Below are 20,627 nucleotides of genomic sequence, written 5' to 3'. Positions count from 1 at the left end.
CTACCAAATTTAATCAATATTGTTAACTTCAAAGTTTTAATCTTACTTAGTAACTAATATTGTTTGCTAAACAATGGTCACCAGACTTAAGCTGAATATATAATTTAAGATGGTGTACTACGGTTTTTACGGATCACTTGGTATCTCAAACTTGAAACACACCACAAGTGACTAACTTCAGTGGAATTTACATGTCATTGTCTTAACTGTTTCTTTATTTTGGTATTAAAAATTGTTTATTCTTGTTTTGTATTAAATTAGTATGGAATTGCAAAGTTTACAAACTGAAAAGATTTGTCGAACTTGTCTAGTAGAAGACGCAAATATGCGTTCAGTTTTTACTACAGAAAGCAATAGTATAGGTGAAGAAACCAAACTATACGAAATGCTCATGTCTTGTGCTTCAGTACAGGTCATTTGAATTACTTTCTTGTATATCACGTTCTCACTGTCTTATGCATAGGTGGTCGAAGGCGATGGATTACCCGGACAGGTGTGTTTACAGTGTGTTCATTACATTACGAGAGCATTTTCCTTTAAACAATTATGTGAAAGATCAGATTCTACTTTACGCGACATCCTTGGAAAGCCTTCACTAAGTACATATATCTCCGATTTTAAAGACGATATGCCAATAGTTGGAAGTTTTCACACTTTACAAATGGTGGAAGAAAAAAACGATGGCACGGATATTAAACCTGGCTGTATTGAAAATGATCTTCTACTTCCACGTAGGTGATTCCCCTGTTTTGAAATGCGACTGCGCTTAATAAGTTATTAGTTATAGATAATTCGGAAAACGATGACAATTTGTTAGATACATCAATTCTTGATATGGATATTAAAGCGGATATAAAAGAGACGAAGAAAAAAAAATTAAAGGATGACACAGAGCAACCGATTTACGCATGCGGGGAATGCACGGCTTGCTTCACAAGTTCGATAGATTTAAAAGTAGTTTTATTTAGAAGTGAAGTCGTAATGATAATTTTGGATGTTTATAGATTCACGGTCGTAGTCATCCGAAAACTACGAGGCATTTTTGTAAAATTTGTAGTCAAGGTTTTGCTAGTGCTAGTACGTTATGCAGGCACATGAAGGTACGTACCAAACTGAAATTGATGCCCAGTTAATTAGCAGAGCAGTATCGGGAGAACAGAAATCGACAATTAAATGCTAATTTCAAATTTATTGCTCCTTTATGTTAAGAGTTCTGTCAGTTATGTGTTTTGTAGAACAATTCTAAAAACACTAGAAAACAATACCTAATTACTGATTAATTAAAAATTAAAGTAGACTAATTAATTACCACTTACATGCTACTTTAGGGCTTCATTTGAATATTGAATGCTACCGCTGTTTGAGAGCATATTCTATAAGAATCAGTTGTTTAAAATGGCGTAAGGTATTTCGAAAGATGAACACACATACAAAAAATGCGTATGACATTTTTTCAAAGACGTGTGTGGAAGTGAGTAAAGATGCACATATACTGTAACACCTTGTACACATGAGTACTTCTATACATAAATATTATTATGTATGATGGTGATGGTGGTACATAAAGAATTAAGAAGGTATTTCTAATTTCTAAACATATGCAAGTGTACTTAAACACTGCTATATCACAACTCCTTTTGTATTCTTTTAAGGTATTCGTCTTAAGGTCGTGTAATTATATACAGGGTGTTCCTAAATATGATTCAGTATTATATTATTATTATAAACATATAAACCACAAGATACAATTTTAAATGCAAACTGTCAAAAACTCTAAATTAATAAAAACAAGTTATTATCCAAATAAATTAAACAAATATAGCAAACGAGCTCCTGGGTATGGCTATAGCATGTGCAGAACCAAATTTTAAACCTGATGTTAGTTTTGCTTTTATTTTATATGTATGAAATTTCATTTAATTGCTTCCATAAATAAGAAAGTTAGCACTGTGCATGCGCAAAACCAAATTTGGAAACTGGCGTTAAATTTGCTTTTATTCCAAGTGGCTATGTATCAAATTTCATTTAAATCCCTTCATAAATAAGAAAGTTGGCACTGCGCATGGCGCATGCACCAAACGAAATTTTTGAAACTGGCGTTAAATTTGGTTTTATTCCAAGTGGATATGTATGAAATTTCATTTAAATACCTTCATAAATCAGAAAGTTTGCATTTCGGTCTGTATATGGTCGAGATGCGCAAAGGGCACTGTGAATGCCTATCGATTAGGCTCAACTTTTGGAATTGTGTTTTACATAGCTAAAGCTATGCGCATATTGAATTTCATGCAATTCGGTTCATAACTAAGGGAGATGTCAAAAGGGCCTACTTTATTTTTTGGTCTACATTGACAATTCACGAACTCCGATCTACAAATTTGATAAAGAATCTACGTGCAAAATTCCATCGTAATTGGTCCATTCGTTTATGAGTTATCGTGCTAACGGACGGACGGACAGACACAGCAAAATTATAAACTCGATAGGAGCTCGTTAATAAATCCAGGGCCTTCTAGACTATTTTCAAAATTATACTCACACTGTGTACATTTTAAATCCTTTAACATCTTGGAGGCCATGAAATGATTTTTAAGTTGGTTTATTTTAGACAACTACCAAAAATTGATTTTTATTATTTTTCTCGATAATGGTCACAAGAAAAAAAATTATGAGACCAAAAAGTTTCTAAACAAGTTAGAAAATCAAATTCTTGTTTCACAATCTACCAGCGGCGCACCGAAAAAAAGTTACAGGGTAGAAAATGGAACATGACCTCTGAAAAAACAACATCCTGTAGATTCTCACTACCATTGACATGGGCAATGATGTAAGCCCTTCAACATAACATAATTATTTCAAATTTGAGCCAAATATCTTAAAAACTGCATACAGTACTCCCCGGATTGACTACAAATCAAATACTGATTTAATTACAGTGATCCGATATTTGTGAAATTTTGCTTATGGACATAATTTTATATTCTAAACACCTTTTCTTAATAACAGTTGTGCCGTTTATTGACCGAAATGACACTTTATCTGAATTTTTTCTCATTTGTCACGGTCATCTTGGATTTTAAAAAGTAAAAATGTGCTTGAAATTCTTTTTAACTCAAATAGGCCAGGATCCCAAAACATGAAAACGAGATTCAAACATTTTTGCTCAATTACACGTACAGTGAAGTCAGTACGGGAACAAACTGTATAATTATATGAAGAAAAAATTTAAGAATCTTCAAATTTGAATACATTAATAATTTAATTAATAATTAATAATATTGCCTTTAATTATCCCCAAAAACAAAACAGAAAGAAAAAAAATTAAAAATTAAACAAACTACAATACAAAAAATAAAATACTTTCCTTAGAACCTTCCAATAAACCCGCGATGAAATACAAAGCCTAGGTTCCTATGTTAAATTTGGATTTGATGTTCGAGCAGCAATTTGCGCAACTTAAGCTTGAATTATTTAAGCGATAGCAACTTAAGGTTTGCAGGAAGATTATTATAGACCTTTGTGATCTTATATGAAAACGATCTTTTGAAAAATTGCGTTCTATGCATAGGTGGCGTTAGTAGTCCTTTAAACCTTAAATTGAGTTTATGTACATCAGTTCTAAAGGAGATTATCCGATATAGGTACATACGTCGGTGACTTGGTAACTATGATGTTGTGAATTGTAGATCAGTAACGAAGGGTTTCTGCACCTATAAACTTTAGTCATAAAATAAGTCAAAGAATTAGCCCCTTCCGTATTCACATCATATTTAGAAACACTCTGTATATTCTACTCCAACAATTGCTCCGCGAAAATATCATAAAAATGTTGTGTCCGCAACACTCACAACGCTTCCATAATTTTTCTGTTGAATGCCTTTTGGTATTAAACACCTTGTCTCACGTATTTAAGGGAACACTACTTTCATCACAGAATAATCTCCTTCCTCCGCTATTTACAAATAATGCGCCAATTCCAATTAGATCAGATATAGCTCAGAGGCAAAGCTGGGTCGAGCGTTCTAAATAACCGCTCGAGCGACGCGCGCTCTAATTGCCTCAAAAATGCTCGCGAGCATCAAGCTTGCCAGTTCTGAGCACTCCTAAAAGTGCTCGAGCGGTTTATCGTGAGCGCTCAGGAAAAGTGCTCGTGAACGGAAAAAAACGTTCAAGAGCGAAAAAGTTAATCCTTAATCCTTCAGAGTTTGAGGGCGGTTAAAAGCACTCGCGATCGAAAGAAAACGCTCAGGAGGAAATAGAGCTCGCGAGCGATAAAAGAGCTTGCGAGCGAAAAAAAAACGCTCGCGGAAAAGCAGCTCACGAGTAGAAAAAAGCGCTCGAGCGCCGAACACTTTTAAGTGAACGCTCGAATATCGAGCACCAAGCGGCCGCTTCGAAAAGTGCTCGCAAGCGCTTATTCCGCTTGGAGCACTTTTTCAAGCGAAACGCTCGCGAGCAGTACCCACCGCCTTGCAAATAAAAAACAATGTTTATTGTTTTTCCTATACCAATTATCTTCAATTCACATCCTTATTTAATGCTTATACCACAGATTAAATACAACAGATAGCCAACTGAATGCATTTTTCCCAAATGCAGCCCCAATACTACACTGTTGCCCTGGTAGCCTATTATTAGGATTGTATCATGTTAAATTAATTCACTTGAGCGTCTGTGCTAAAAGTATTACGTTATTTTTCTCCAATACGAGGTGGCACTATGGCAGTTTTACAAAGAAGGTTTCTGTTTCCTTAAAGCCAGCCATAACGCAAAGGGAATTATATACAGTGAATCACTTACGGTATCATATTACCTAGAATACATGCTACAGTCGCTTTTTATGAAGAATTAACCTTCAGTTTCTTTTTTTAATTACTATATAAATAAAGGTAGCTTTGTCAGGATATTACGAAAGTAATTTATTAGCCGATTTTGACGCTTGAACTGTCGGTTTTAATTAAATTAACTGTCAGTCGAGTTTCGTACAATTCGGGCATTTATGCCTAAATATTTCCATAAAAAAAGTAGTTTGTACAAAAGCACAAGACCAAGTATTTCCAATTTTGAACCATAACAAATTAATTTTCGTTGCTCTACTCCCTATTTCACTGTCACTACATTGTCTAGTTTTTCGATTATTGCAATGAAAATGCAAATAGTTTCAATGAAGAATTTATTTGCACTGTCTCCGAACTGCATCTTTGTAATCATAACTTTTAATTCCTTCACAGATTTTATATTCTATATTTATTCTCTATCTATTGACTATTATACCTTGATTTCCACGATAAAAATCGTATCTGTGGATGAACTGTGGTATTTCCAAATATGTAGGGACCTACCTACTAACCTACTTCTTGTTGTTAAAAATTTAATTCGACCATAATTACAAATTATAAACATTTTTAATTTTGGTATAAGTATCTAAAAAATGGAGTGCGTGCTCTTGACAAATTTCGTTTTCTTGATATAAGTATCTTGCACTTCAAAACCCATTCTATTTCTATTAAACACAGCTATACTACAGCAGGACCGCCGATAAGGGGGGCAAACCGGGTCCTGGAGCCCGTATGCAAAATTACGTCACATCGGCAGAAGGCGAGCGTTCATTTAGTCTACTACACTACTTTCTACAACACTACAGTACAAAATCTTTTACGATCGACTACGCTGAATTTTTCCGCGGGTGAAATCACGGAGGTTGAAAGGGGTGGAAACTGGTATTTTGCAATTTGTTGAATAAAGTTGGATGAAAGACATTTTCAGTAGGTTGGTCTTGTTCTACATTTTTATGTGGCACCGCTTCTTAAACGCATCGTACTGATGCTCATATAGTTTTTTGAACTTCCGTAGTATCAATTCTTCACCTACTTCGGCTGCTCTTTTATGAATATCAATACACCTTTATCACTCATGACCAATGGATTTTTCATTCCTTTGAAAAAGAGGTGTTTTTTTTCAGAAATCGTGAGATCTCGGAAACGGTTCAACTTCACGGGCCCAAAAATTATCTCCTTTTTTATCATAAAAAAAGCTATGTTTCCTCCAAATTTCAAACCCCTACGACTTTTTATCGCAAAAATAATATTAAAAACGAAAAAAACAGTTTTTCCGGTTTTTCTAGGAAAATTTGAGGTACTTATATGTGAAAATAGTGCAGATGCAAAAGTTGCTCATTTTAATCTCTATAACTTTTACATTGAACATTTTCGTCTAAAATTAATAGTTTTGCCACAATCTGCAAAACACCACTTTCCACCCCTTTCCACCCCCGGGATTTCATAGTCATAGTATGATTGACAAACAGAACACCGGACAGACGGTAACAATAGTTTTCTAGCTAGGGCTAGGAGAAAATGTTCTCTTGAACTCATGTAATGTAATCGTCATCAATGTAATGTAATCTGTGTATGGAGCAGTTTCGTGTTACAAAAGAAAGCATTACGCGCGTGTTTACTCAAACACCTGCCTCCGTATTGCATAGTACAAAATCTGGCTAATTTTGCAATAGCATTTGTTTCCTTTTTTACTAATTAAGTAGTTAGTTCGTACTTTGCAAAAAAAAAATATAAAAAACACAAACGAAAAAAACGTAATTTAGAATGGGAATTCAAGTTCAAGTTTAATCGCAAACTAGATTTTGATGTCGTGTGCGAAAACAAACCCGCCAGCATTATATATGTATATTTATATACCGCAGAAGCGAGTAAATAAAAATTCCTTGCGGGTTTGTAACCCTACTGTGTGTCATCTATAGTCGAATAAATAAAGTTTGTAAATTTAGTTGAACTGAATTAGAATGGCGTTATTTTATTTTGCAAATAGAGGGCGCGTTTAAGGATACCAAGGTATTTAAATTAAGGATATTTTATCCTTAATTTTGTTACAAATAAAATGCATTGAGGTGAGCTATCTGTTGTATTTAATCTGTGCTTATACTTTTATAACTTTAACTCACTTTCTGTTCTGCGAGTACTACTCTGCTATCTAGATGGACAATTGAGTAAAAAATCACATTTACGTAGGTCCACGATGGCGCAAAACGGCACCTGTGCAGTGAGTGTGGCAAAGGTTTTGCCAGATCCGATGACTTAACTAGACATTTACGGACGCATACGGGCGAGAAACCATTCGGGTGCAAATTATGCGGGAAGGCGTTTGCGCAGTCGTTTCGGCTATTGGAACATATGCGTGCGCACGCGAACGAGAAAGGTTTCATTTGTTCCGTGTGCGGAAAAGCGTTTTCTCGTTACACCAGTTTAGCAGCCCACAATAAAACTCACAGTGGAATAAAGAGTCACGCATGTGACGTTTGCGGTAAAAGGTAATTCTTGGTAATTATTACATTCATACTTCAAATTTAATCGGTATATTCTAAGAATAAAACATTAAGGGTTGGTGTTTCATTTAAAGTTAAATGTAGCCAACTTTGCATGTCAAATTAGAAACAAATGTATTCACATAGGTATGTATCTACACAAGTTTAACTGAAAGACCAGGCCTTAATGAGTGAAACAGGTACCTGTTATGTGTGGGTGGTTTATTGTTCATACTGTAAGGTTTTGTTATATAGCCGAACGTAATACTACCAAAACGTGAGTAGCTGCATGAAATTTCTCTTCAAAATACTACTAAACAAAATCTGCAACATAACTAGTTCTAGTTGAAAATTGGGAGAACGAAGTAGTTATTGGAAGGATTTGTGTAGACAACTCAAGATTTAAAATCAAAAGTTTTCCTCGCAAACTTAACCCAATGGCTCATGATAGTTTAGACAAAGCTACCTAACCTGCACAACCAAATATTAGGATCACTTACTATGTTGTCTTTTAAAAAGTCGCTAGAAGATATCTGTTGCCAGTTGCAGCGAGGATCAAGTAAGGTACACAAGTAAAACGAGTACATGTTTTAAAAATGGAAAATTAATTAGAATAAATTACATTGCAATCATAAAAGCACAAAATATAAATAGGCTGGGAAAAAAAGAACTGGCCAAGAAAAAACCAGCTAACAAATTAATGGTAGACTTCATAGCAAATTTAATTGTTTTTAAAGACAAACCATTGAATGCTGTCTTTCATACAGAAAAATTTTGTGTACAGTCGTTACTTATCGAAATTATACTATATTCCATACATAATGGGCACCCTGTATGTTATTAGCCTTGAACTTGGAATCTTGAATATTAAATCTGGACCTCCAGATCTTGATTCTTCAAACCTTCTCCAATCTGAATCTGAATTCACTGCCTCGATTCATAAATTCTGACCGGCACGTCTTGAGCCTTGAACTCGGAATCTGAATATTAAGTCTGGACCTCCAGACCTTGAGTCTTCGAACCGTCTCCAATCTGAATCTGAATTCACTGAAACTTAAGCCTCGAGTTCTGAACCTCGATTCATAAATGATGACCGGCAAGTCTTGCGCCATGACACATGAGCCTTGAACTCGGAATCTTGAATATTAAATCTGTTATTAATGGTATGGATTTAATGGAGTTACATTAGATATGACTAGAGAGGTACTACACTATACTAAAATTAATAATTTGTAGATTATGTGGATCAGGTTCATTAGCAATGCACATGAAAACACACACAGGACTTAAAGATCACATATGTCCATACTGCGGCAAAGGCTTCACAACTCCCAGCAATCTTATTATTCATAAACGTACGCACACAGGTACGCAATTTGCCTTACATTTTGTATGTATGTACTGTCACAATGTGTTTCAGGTGAACGTCCTTACATCTGCACAGTGTGTGGGAAAGGTTTCCCCGATCCGTCACGACTGACTGTCCATTCAAGATCACACAGCGGCGTAAAACCTTACGTATGTTCGGTCTGCGGTCGCGGGTGTGTCAGTTCCTCACAGTTAAAGAAGCACATGCGTATTCATACGGGAGAAAAACCATATCAGTGCAATCTGTGTCCCAAAGCATTCCCTCGCAGCGAAGATTTACGGATTCACATTAAAACGCATACGGGCGATCGCAGTCACGTTTGCGGCGTTTGTAAAAAAGGATTCTATCAAGCGTCCACATTAAAAGTTCATCTGCGTATTCACACCGGCGAAAAACCGTACACATGTCAAATTTGCGATAAATCGTTTTCACAAACAGGCCCCCTCTCTACTCATATGAAGACTCACTAGCTCAATAGATTCATACAGTTACTACAGTATTTTATGCTCTTAATTAATTTCACCTCTTACATTTCATATATAACTATAACTGAATTTTGCAATAAAGCATATCTGATCGTAAATGTAGTAAAGCTAAAAAGTACATGAAAATGTCCCAACCATTTGCACTAAAGACAAAGAACCTCAAATGCAAGTTATGTCTGAAATGTGAGTTTGACTTTTTAAAGAAATTGCATTTTACATCTGCGTAATTAATATTTGCTGCAGAAAAATCAATATATTGTTTAAATTGTTCTTGATTTATTTATTATACTAAATATTTCACATTGAAATGTAAAATTTATTCAAATGTGTCCTTGGATTACAATAAATGATGTCCTTTTAACAATTTTCTTTGAGATTGTTTGCTTTTTCAAAAGTCTTCGTGCAAGTTTAGTGTTGGTAAATAAACAAGCCGCTGTCCACTGGTAAAAAATTATTGTTTTTAAATTGTGAATGATTTCTGAACATATCCTTTGAAATATAAATTTTTTAAATAGTCCATTGAAGGCAAAATACAGTGATGCCATATAATTTTACGAAACAGCACAGTTTTTCACAAAAAGCTTAGGTTCTACTTACCTACCCTCTACTTTGCAGTTTACCCTATACCAGGGGTGGATCTACTCTGGTGGCGAATGCCACTTCGCGAGGGTACCAACTTCCGTTTTATAAAGTTTTTTTCTGAAAATTTACAAATTATAATAACTAAATCAAAGTAAACGAGAACTCCAGGAACCGGACGAATTCAATAAATGGCGGCGGGCACTCGGACAAAGTAAAACCAAATTACGGTAAACTCCCTAGCGGGTATGAAAGCAACAAAATGCGAATTAATTAGTGGTGTCTACGGGAAAGTAAATCCAGGAAAGTGAAACAATTTCCCCTCTTATAATTAATCGAACAGGAAGTATCAAAAAGCTTACCTTGCAATAAAACGGAGCGGTAGAAATTACTGTGCAAGACAAAGCAAAAATTAAACTGTATGAATTCAAAATGTAGTTACGGTACAGGTCAAAATTATGGTAGGTACTTACGAAATGTAACTGGCGAGGATGCAAAAGGTATCAAAGATTCCCTCTAAACATCAATGGCTGTACCTTTTATCTTCAACTCTTCAAGGCGGAAAATGAGTGCTTTGGTACAGTTGAAACTGATTACTTACAGAAGCACAAAAATAGCGTAGGTACATATCATATTATCCCTTGATATATACTATTTCATTTCAGTTAAAAGTGCACACCAAAATCAAATTGCAGCAACGCTATATACAATAAAAGGCCACCGACATGGAAACCCCTTCAAAACCAAATACAAATTACCATTTTAAGGCTGCAGTATATTATAGCATTGAATAATAATTATTATTCAATGATTATAGGAATTAATTTCTAGGCAAAACAGAAGAGTGGAACGGAAAAAATTTTCGATTTTCAACCTTACGTAGATACGTATAGAATAGGGAGTGTCCCCTCTGGTGACAAATAGCAAACATATATCTTAGATTTTGAAATTGGAGAATCGTGCAACTAGGAGTTGCAACTAGGGATGGGCGATAACTGTTTTCACCTATCGATAAGTATCGGGTACTTACCTATCGATATATTTTACTTATCGATATGCCGATAATCGATAGTTATCGATATATCGATAGTTATCGATATATCGATAGTTATCGATATGTCGATAGTTATCGATATAACGATAGTTATCGATATTTCGATAGTTATCGATATTTCGATAGTTATCGATATTTCGATAGTTATCGATATATCGATAGTTATCGATATATGATTACTATCGATATGTCGATAGTTATCGATATATCGATATGTCGATAGTTATCGATATATCGATATGTCGATAGTTATCGATATATCGATATGTCGATAGTTATCGATAGTTATCGATATGTCGATAGTTATCGCTAGGGATGGGCGATAACTGTTTTCACCTATCGATATAAGTATCGGGTACTTACCCATCGATATATTTTACTTATCGATATGCCGATAATTATCGAAATATCGATGGTTATCGATACACCGATAACTATCGAAAGATCGATAACTGCCGCTATATCGATAAGTTTCGGTATATCGATAGTTCTCGTTATGGCGATAGTTTTTAATATATAGGTATCGATATAATATTACCGATAATTTTTTTGAAAGCGTGTCTAAAAACTGCATGAGTTTACTTTTATATTTTGGCGAAAGAGCCCGACAAGACAAGAGGGCTCTTTTAACAAAATATGAAAATAACCCAATGCAGTTCTTGCAACTTTAATGGAGTTACCATATTAAATGTGCAATTATCGCAGGGCTCTTTAGCTTTCTACAATGCAATTACCGCTGTAATTAAGCGGTAATTGCACGCCTCATTTGAGAGAAATATTCGACGTATCGATAGTTATCGACAGGGATAGTTATCTTATCGAGTTTTATTAATAAAATCCATTTTCCGGTTTATTCTCGTGTAAAGTGACTATTAATAGTTACTCGACGTTTCTTTGCTACCTTTATCAAGAGTTTTTTTGTTAGATTTCGTAAATGTCAATCAATTGAAACTGTATATCTAAATTTGAAGTGTTCTTAGCTTTTTCTGTTTTTTTGTGACTGGTCCTCTGTAACCATCAATCAGGTACCGATACATAGGCCATGATTACACCCTTTGATTGTCTTCTTTATTTTATCTAAAGAGTAGCCATTTTGATGCAACATTTTGTTCAAGTTTTTGAAGTGCTTCTTTTTTTGAGCAATCGTCAGTAAGACGAAAAGATCTATTTTCTAAAGATTTTATTACTGCGTTTATTTGGCATGGATGATGATGTGACGTAGCGCTTCTCTTGAGAAAGGGAGCAAAGTTAAGTTTCCGAAACGTCGAGCAACTAAAAATAGTAAATTTACACGAGAGTAAACCCGAAAATGGATTTTATTAATAAAAATAGTAGCGCTCGTTGAAATCTCAACAATAACATAATTTTATCGTAAGTTATCGACATATCGATATATCAATAGTTATCGACATATCGATATATCGATAGTTATCGACATATCGTATATCGATAGTTATCGACATATCGATAGTTATCGACATATCGATAGTTATCGACATATCGATAGTTATCGACATATCGATATATCGATAGTTATCGACATATCGATATATCAATAGTTATCGACATATCATATCGATAGATATCGACATATCGATAGATATCGACATATCGATATATCGATAGTTATCGACATATCGATAGTTATCGACATATCGATAGGTATCGATATATCGATACTTATCAATAAGTATCGATATATCGATAGTTATCGATATATCGATTTTTTTAGCTCTACCTATTGTTATTCGATATATCGATAACTATCGATACCTATCGATATATCGAAAAAAATTCCCATGCCTAGTTGCAACAGATACTTAGGTTTTAACTCATAAAATGAAGTTTCTGCCGCAAAACCGCAAAACTAATTTTTTTGTCCGCAAAGAAAGTAGTTAACCATGACGGCTAGCTCTCTAACATGAATTTTACGGTAATGATTTTAGTGAAAATTTCTTTTCCCTTTTTATCTCACAATCAAATTTGAAACTTTCTTTTCTAAATAGTTTGCTTGCAGATAGTAAATACGAAATTAGCATTAAAAAAATGTATTAAAGAGGTATCCACGTCACTTTACATGTTTCTCTATTTACAAAACTTTTACGAGTTCGTACAAAATGATCCTAATTCATGGCACGTTCTTTTATAACCACCCTCATTTCAATATCAACGACAGTAAGCTTAGGTACTTATTTATATTTTTCCACACAAACAAAATAAACCTTATGGCTAACAAAATTGAACTCACTTGCATGGAGATTCTCAATGACTGAAACACACAGACTGATACCACAGCTTACTGATAAGCTGTGCTGATACCTTGTAAGACCTCATTCCTCTCCAAATGCGTTAGTTACTAACTTTTGCAAATTTCCAACTGCCACTGTTTTGAATTGTTCTGAACACTAACTTCCAAACGGGATAAATTTTCACTAAATTAAAACTTGTCAGCCTCATTTTTTATTGACATGGTGAAAAATTTACGTGACTCTCATACGTGGTTCGAACCCGAATTAGACGAGCTATTCTATAGCCCAAAACCGAATGCCATATAGGTACGTACAGTTAGTGACATATAAAAAAACTATTATGTTGGATCATACACTTAACGATCGAGTGGCCCCACATCGAATAAGTTACAACCTCTAATCTCTTGAATAATTTCTACTCTTTTCCACTTGACGTGATTTAACCTCAATGCCGAATTATTTGTTTGATACCGTTAACTTTTATTGTTTTGAAATCGGTTTCATGTTTAGTGTAAATGTTTGCTAAACCCCAACCTATAGATTCATATTTTTGATCATTCTTTTAAACATATATGAATAATTATTGAATATTATGTTTGCAGATTGATGTGTGTATGGATGTGTTGTTTCTAAAATAACACTTTTTTTTTCAACTATAGGCTGCCAACTCCGACAACAAGGGCTCATATATTGTAACCTATTCCAGGAGTGAAACTCTGCTAACACAAAAACTGTTGTACAGCTACGTTTTTTTGTTACCTGCTTGTACTTTAATCAGTTCTTGTTTTGCAATTTGCTTTTAGCCTCGTTTTTATAGCATGCTTTGTGTATGGTGGTTTATATTTATTTATTTATTTTATACTTTATTAATAAGCAATTGGAGCAAATTATCTTACACATTGATAACATTTTTACTACAGAACCGGAACCTATAATTCATTTTGGTTCGAACTCCTCACGTAAACCTCATTATGATAGTCTTATCTACTCTCAAGGCCAGACAGACTGACACCAACAACCTCCGAACATTAAACGGTTACAAGTAACAACGCATATAGAATCAATAATGATGCGGTAAAATAAAGATCGCCAATTTGATAAGGATTAACCTAGACTTTTCAAAATCTATAGTTACCAAGATTTTAGAATGGTAGTAGATAAGGGTCACTTGTGCCAGACAGTAAGGTTCAGGCGCACGTATCAGAGTCGCGCTTACGCAGCTATCTCGGCATTGGATAGTTTTCGATTTACTTCCTCTCTCCTATTTAACGTGGAGACTACGATTGAAATTAAATCTTCTACCGTGATGTTATGTCCTGCGGAAGCCAACCCTAGTGCCTCGCTCGCACTTCCAGCAGCCATTCCGCTCCCGACATCTGCTTCACGATCGTCACCAATCATATCTTCAGTATCTTCTTTATCCCACTTCTGATAACTGTTATCTCTCCTCTAACAAACACTCACAAAATACCTAACTTCTTTATTAAATGAAACCATTCAGAACATTACATCTTTTAGTGACTTGCGGTGTCTTGACAATTGCGCATGCGCCAAGTTCAAGATCATTCAATTTGGTTCCGTTTGTGCCTTTACCAAAATTTCAGCTTATGGTACTTTTCAATAAAAATGGCAGAGAAAGTTATCCAGAAACTAACCCCAAAAATATGGGCTTTCAAACAATTTGTTAATTTAACAAAAACAAAATACCTAAAAATACAAAGAATATCACTTTTAATACTTATACATAATACTTTCAGTTTACACATACTGCCCGCCCTACCACTAAATGTATCTCATAAATAGACAGTGTTATACAGATAATCGAGATCTTCATAATAAGATGAATTGAAATTAGAATCGACCTTCTGGATTGATTGAACAGCACAATTGCGCTTAGTAAGATATTCGTTTAACTTCCCAATTAGTTCCACCTGAAATTTTCAATTTGTCAAATTTGCAGGAAGGAGATTATCTTACAGTGTCTCCCAGTGCGAAATCTTTATAGGGTATAAACTCCTTAAATTGTGCTTTCGTGTTTTGCAACATCATTAGGCATGCCTGTAAATGAAATCTGAGCTTGTCTCACAATTTTTTACGTTCTATGCTTTACTCTGTGCATTGGATTGGATTCTCGTTGGAGAAGCTGTGTGTTATCTTCGATTAATTCTAGAGTTTTGCTTCGCAGCTCTTCTAATGGGGTATTTTTGAATAAAAAACAATCAAGAGTACCAGTACCATCATCAACTAAAGAATCACTTCTAAGAGGCACATTTATTGTCAGAATGCTCACCTGAAAAGGTATGAGTTCCATTTTTGATAAGATTCACGCTTGTTATGATACCTCTCACGTACACCTTTTTAAAAATCATTTGGCCCATGCAAAAATAATTTTCCTTTTCACTTGATAATTTAATTTTTGAATCGTCTAGAATATGACTTATGAAGAGTTTTAATATCCTTTTTTCTCTGTGTTTTTTCATTTTCATTTCTTGTACTTGATATTTACTCGTCAGGACCTCTGTTTCCGCCGGAATCTCATCATCTAGAAAAAACAACATTAATATTTTATTGTAAAGCCTTTTAATTCAAAATATTTTTGCAAAAAAACGGTGCGGCGATTATTCGGTCTGACAGATAGGATAAACAACATGAATTCGTTTTGAGGGGTTAGATCACTAGACTAATGTTTTGCATACATTGCCTAGTTTACCACCCTCTTGGGGCTCTTCATGGCATTCTAATTAAAGGTCTGAATGGAAGGATCTGTTTTCTACCAACAACTGCCCTTCCCCCTTATTCCTTATCGAAATCTCAGGTTGGATGGAGAACTGCTTTTATCCTTCTTTAATAGGTCTCTCCGAAACGAATTCATTTTTACTAACCAGTGCTTTACTCCTCGACCCCACATCGTAATGGATTATGATTCCTCATATTTCAAGAACAGTGTCGAAGAAGGGTACTCACAAAGAGCCATTGGAACGACTGGTGGAAACGAAATAAATATATATACATTGGTGATGCCAACACATAAAGTGCAAATGTCTTGAAAACAGTGTCGCAAGACAGCACTCATAAACATATCCATTGGTGAGGCAAAAAACGAAGTGTCAAAGGAGAGTACTCACACAGGGCAGTTGGAATGTCTGGACAAGATACATATATCTACTCGCGATGTAAAAACTTAAGTATGCATATATCTCGAAAATGAAATGTGAAGGTATCTAGAAAGGGAAAATACAATTAAACGAAGAATTTCGTTAAGAGTTTGATTATTCTTGCACTATATAACGTAGATTTTGAATGTGTGTCAGGCGAGGTTTGAATGTTTAGAATTATAGCATAAAAAAATTCGCTTTATCTGCACAAGAGTTGTGCACAATTTATATTTGTTTTTTTTTATAAGATAGATCTCAGAATTCTATGCCGGAAGGTTTTTTCAGCTATTGAGGCTGCCCAGAACTCTATTTGAAACACCAAAAGCAAGAATCCTGTAAAACACAAGTAAAAACTTTCAAAATGAGTCTCTCCAAAATTTTAATCAGAACTCAAAAATATTACCAAGAAACAGACAACGAATTAGTTCATAAAAATGCTGTTTGTATTGTTCGGAACTCGAAAGACACACTCTCACTATCATAATCGATGCTTGCACGCCGTGAATCATTTCTGATCGAAATAAATTTATCGTTAGATCTATTATTATGGGATGTTACATTTTTTTTCAGTGGATGAAATGTAACACCTGAAATTGGGACCAAATTTGATACAAATATGGCGTATTCGATTGTATTTGTTGTACTTATGTAGTACCATGTAAAATGCATAAATAAGGAAATATGTAAGTTTTATCTGCGCAGATGTTTTATAAAAAGGCGTTATCGGACAAGTCAATTGGCCTTATTTACTAACAACTTCACGGGCAAGATAACGAATGCGGGCGTTTGGAGTTCAAGCGATGTCAGTGGGAATAGTAAGCGATGCGGGGAAAAACGATATGGAACTTATGAATGTTGGTGGTTTTACCTTTAAATAGAAAAGCGTATACCATTTTTTTTTTATCGTACAGAGTTACGCGGGGTAGCAAAATTTTTGTAATGACAGTTATGGTAGTTCTGGTCAGTCTCTCAATAGTTCTGAAACTGAATTAAAAAGACATTTCAAATAGCACTGAAAATATTCAACAATTTTTTATACAAACTTTAAGGGCGGATTAGAATTTCGTACAAGCTCTGAATTTTTTTAATAGGGCTGATACTTCGTAATGGTGTTTCAGGTTGAAATACAATCTACCTATAATGGCTTTTTTTTACCTTTGCCGTTGGAGACGAATTTGGTATTTTTGGTGGAATTTAAACATTATTCTGTATAAAGTGTCAATGGCTCTTCAAAACCACATATAATGAGCTTTTGCATTTAACACTAAAATATAAAATCCTTTATATTTACTATTTTATGCGTTTTTTAAACATAAGAAATATAGTCGACATTTTTTGAGAAAATTATCACATTTCTTGAACACTTCTAATAGCCATAAATTCAATGCCCTCTATTTGCACTGGTTTCCCACAGACCCATTAATGGACTTGGGTAGTTCTCGAGCACCCTGTAGGTATTTCATTATGCATAGTTTACCTTGTAGTTTACAATATTCTCCATTATCCTGTTGTTTAACGTCTGCAAAGGAAGCTGGGGGCTCAATACATTCATGAGGTCCTGAGCTATAGCCCAAAAGGCCTGTACATGGAGCCACTCCTGACGAAAGTTCCATTTTTACTACTTTCCAGAAATAGTGATCTTCATTTGTAGTACGTTACACGGCGCAAATAATAGTAAGCCACTACAACAAAAGCTAAAATGTAGGTCCCACAAAACAACCGAATGGAAAGAAGTTGTCCACTTTCACGGGAGGAACAGAGGCCTTCGCCGCTGTCTAATCTTACTTCATGTATTTTGGGGACTGAGTAATTAAGACAACTTACTTTGAATTAAACTGTGCGTATATTACTTAGACAATTATTTTCCAGGTCCATTCTGATGCGAAGGTGACTAAAACAATTAAAAATAATTCCAATTTTGCAAACAGTATAAGTAGTTAATGGAGTATGTACTATAACTTACCTACCACTTATAAATAGTTTAATAGACTGACAATATTTTTGATATCACATACAGACATGACATTTTAATAACAATAAAACATTAAAAGCAGTAAATAATCATAGTCGATAAGGCCACGGTAAGGAAAAAATAGAATAATCAATAAGAGGTTATGAATTCATAAATTGAGATTGAAAAACATTTGTATTACAGAAATTCTCTGATAAGAAATAGTTTACTTCTACTTAAATCTAATTTAGTGATATTGCTATTCAAACAGAGAGGACGCTGTGTAACGGTTAATTAGACATTTACTTCCTCCAAGTAATAGATGGAGATACCAACAACAGAACTATCATTTAATTTTACGGGTAAAAACACTATATCATTTAGATGCAATGCAAATAAACCACCAAGGTTCAAGAGAAGTAAATGACTCATTTACGCGGTTCGTGTATAAAATGAACAATAGGAACGTATTAAGGGGCAGAACGATAGTACAACCGGCTTAACTACGTTGGTAATTTTTGGCATGGTTCGGCCATATTAAATTCAATGGCCATATTAATGGCAGTTTCTAATGGTGGGTTTATACAATCATTATCATTAGTTCACTAAGATCAGGATGGTTTCGTTGGTTAGCAACCTTTGTTTCTATTGGCTATTTCTTAATGATGTGTGATAGTGAACTAATGTTTAGTACATGGACGAGGTTACCTAAAATTGACGTTTAATGAACGAAGTGTGCTATATGGGTACGAAACAACCATGCAAGCTATTCGCGAGAAAAATAGTTTTTCCAATTTTGCGAAATGTTACGGTAGCTGCTGCGCGGGGGGGGGGGGGGGGGAGATACGGCATTCACTGCTTTCATGAATAAACGTACCCGGAATAGAATGCAACCGTGACTGTGGTAAGATTGTTAGCGCATTTTTGTAAAACTCAAAAAAATGTGCTATTGCTTGCGTTTTGTCCGTCCGTTCGTCCGGACCCCGTTTCGAACTACTTCTAGTGGAATGGTCCTAGAGTCCTGGAAGTATGTAGCCTATACCTTGAAGGTGTGCCAGGCGCCAGACGGCCATCAAATTGTGTTGTCTAAAAGCCCCCCCCCCCCACGAAAACGTGCATTGGTCTGCCTTTAGTGGTGCCCGAGGGGGGGGGGTTAAACATATGTTCTGCCCCTCATGGTATTCTAATGAAAGGTCTCATCGAAATAAATTGGTTTGTACAAACTATAATTTTCCCGTGCGACTCTTTTTCTACATCAGTGAGCGACGGGGCCTGAGGGGGGGGGGGGGTTAAAAATTAATGTTGTCTCTCATTGTTTTCTAATTAAAGGTCTCAACGAAAGGAATCGTTTTCTACCAACTACTTCCCTTCTTTCTGTTCTCTTATCAAACAGTACGAGGTGGAGGGGGGGGAGGGGTGGAACTAGTTTTACCCTTCATGGTACTCTAATGAAAGGTATTAATTTCTACCAACCATAGCCTTCCTCCTCGACCTCTTATCGTGATCGATACCTTATACCTCAAGAACCTCAAGAAAAGAGTTGTGCACAATTTATACTTGTTTATCAATGGGCTAGGCTAGGTCGCATATACACGTTTTTATATCAATTTGATAAACACAGTATGTGTACAATAAAGACCGTAGCAAATTGTCATTTCTGTGATAGAATCGACGCGCGACTTCACACCGGCAAATATTCAATAGCCAGACTTTATCTAAGTCACAAACCGCAACCTCATGCACTGTAACATAGTGCTAACATCCAATATACCTACCTATTTTATTTAGTTGTTCTACTATTAGTATAGTGTTGAAAATGTGGGTAAATTACTAACAGTTGTACTTGTAGACGATGTAATTTATAAATAATAGAGCATTTACGACGGAACTATTTCGTTTGTGTTCTCGTTCCCCAAGCGCATTATCATAAATTAAATCAAATAAAAATCGACAGCTTGAATTAAGAATAGACCGAACTTGCTTCTTAATCCTCGAGGGTACCCTTTACCGGCAATCCACTGAGGGTAAATGTAGAATCGTAGACCCGCAAACGTGAAACTTAATTGAATTTTTTACTAAGTAAAATTGAGTCGTTTCAGTCGAAATCTATCAGTGTTTTAATGCCCATTTCGATCTGACTGTACCTAAGCGTTAAATGCATAATGTATGTAAGCAATTGATGTGTAGAAGTGTAGAGGTAGGTACATAAATTCGAACAATTTCAGAATTTGTATTGTGTTTTTTTAGTGTTCAAAACCATTGATTGTAGCTGTTCTAAGTTTGAATCTGCCATTCAATTCAAGATGCAATGACCGACCTTGTCCAAAATCAATAATATTTCAAAAGAGCGCCCATTATGTATGGAATATAGTATACAGGGTGACAATTTGGAAACTTACCACCCCCCATATCTTAGTAAATAATCGAGATATTTAAAAAAATCAAAATCCGTTTCGGTAATTCGGAG

At 35.1% G+C, this 20,627-nt stretch overlaps 2 protein-coding genes across 4 annotated transcripts; one reads left to right on the top strand and one right to left on the bottom strand.

Moving 5' to 3' along the window:
- The first annotated feature begins 165 nt into the window (after positions 1-165).
- Positions 166-9,515, top strand: LOC116171667 (zinc finger protein OZF-like). Of its 2 annotated transcripts, none has more exons than XM_031488636.1 (7): positions 166-412; positions 464-731; positions 788-954; positions 1,005-1,100; positions 7,026-7,324; positions 8,555-8,685; positions 8,739-9,515. In XM_031488636.1, the coding sequence occupies exons 1-7, from the start codon at positions 263-265 to the stop codon at positions 9,155-9,157; spliced, it is 1,530 nt and encodes a 509-aa protein (XP_031344496.1). In that variant the 5' UTR covers positions 166-262; the 3' UTR covers positions 9,158-9,515. The 2 variants fall into 2 exon arrangements, with proteins under 2 accessions (XP_031344496.1, XP_031344495.1); XM_031488635.1 differs by having other exon boundaries at positions 167-412; positions 782-954; positions 8,739-9,512.
- Positions 9,516-14,762: 5,247 nt separating this feature from the next.
- On the bottom strand, positions 14,763-18,319 carry LOC116172519. 2 transcript variants are annotated; one of them, XM_031489750.1, is made up of 7 exons: positions 18,173-18,319; positions 18,034-18,100; positions 17,687-17,891; positions 15,345-15,596; positions 15,165-15,298; positions 15,032-15,112; positions 14,763-14,985 (listed from the first exon to the last, which is right to left on the bottom strand). In XM_031489750.1, the coding sequence occupies exons 3-7, from the start codon at positions 17,820-17,822 to the stop codon at positions 14,848-14,850; spliced, it is 741 nt and encodes a 246-aa protein (XP_031345610.1). In that variant the 5' UTR covers positions 17,823-17,891; positions 18,034-18,100; positions 18,173-18,319; the 3' UTR covers positions 14,763-14,847. The 2 variants fall into 2 exon arrangements, with proteins under 2 accessions (XP_031345610.1, XP_031345611.1); XM_031489751.1 differs by having other exon boundaries at positions 18,177-18,307.
- Positions 18,320-20,627: the final 2,308 nt, after the last annotated feature.

This window comes from Photinus pyralis, unplaced genomic scaffold, assembly GCF_008802855.1.
Source record: "Photinus pyralis isolate 1611_PpyrPB1 unplaced genomic scaffold, Ppyr1.3 Ppyr1.4_LG5, whole genome shotgun sequence".
NCBI classification, from domain to species: domain Eukaryota; kingdom Metazoa; phylum Arthropoda; class Insecta; order Coleoptera; family Lampyridae; genus Photinus; species Photinus pyralis.
Note: the sequence above shows the minus strand (reverse complement) of the source record. Positions and strands in the feature narration are given on the sequence as shown.

What these genes read in the sequence shown, in the direction of transcription:
- LOC116171667 (XM_031488635.1), top strand. Translation starts at nt 263, where the DNA reads ATGGAATTGCAAAGTTTACAAACTGAAAAGATTTGTCGAACTTGTCTA. An exon ending in CGTTATGCAGGCACATGAAG is followed by an intron (nt 1,101 to 7,025) that starts GTACGTACCAAA and finishes ACATTTACGTAG; the next exon opens with GTCCACGATGGCGCAAAACG. An exon ending in TCATAAACGTACGCACACAG is followed by an intron (nt 8,686 to 8,738) that starts GTACGCAATTTG and finishes AATGTGTTTCAG; the next exon opens with GTGAACGTCCTTACATCTGC.
- LOC116172519 (XM_031489750.1), bottom strand. Translation starts at nt 17,822, where the DNA reads ATGGAACTTTCGTCAGGAGTGGCTCCATGTACAGGCCTTTTGGGCTAT. An exon ending in TGGAACTCATACCTTTTCAG is followed by an intron (nt 15,299 to 15,344) that starts GTGAGCATTCTG and finishes GTGATTCTTTAG; the next exon opens with TTGATGATGGTACTGGTACT. An exon ending in AATCCAATCCAATGCACAGA is followed by an intron (nt 15,113 to 15,164) that starts GTAAAGCATAGA and finishes TTTCATTTACAG; the next exon opens with GCATGCCTAATGATGTTGCA.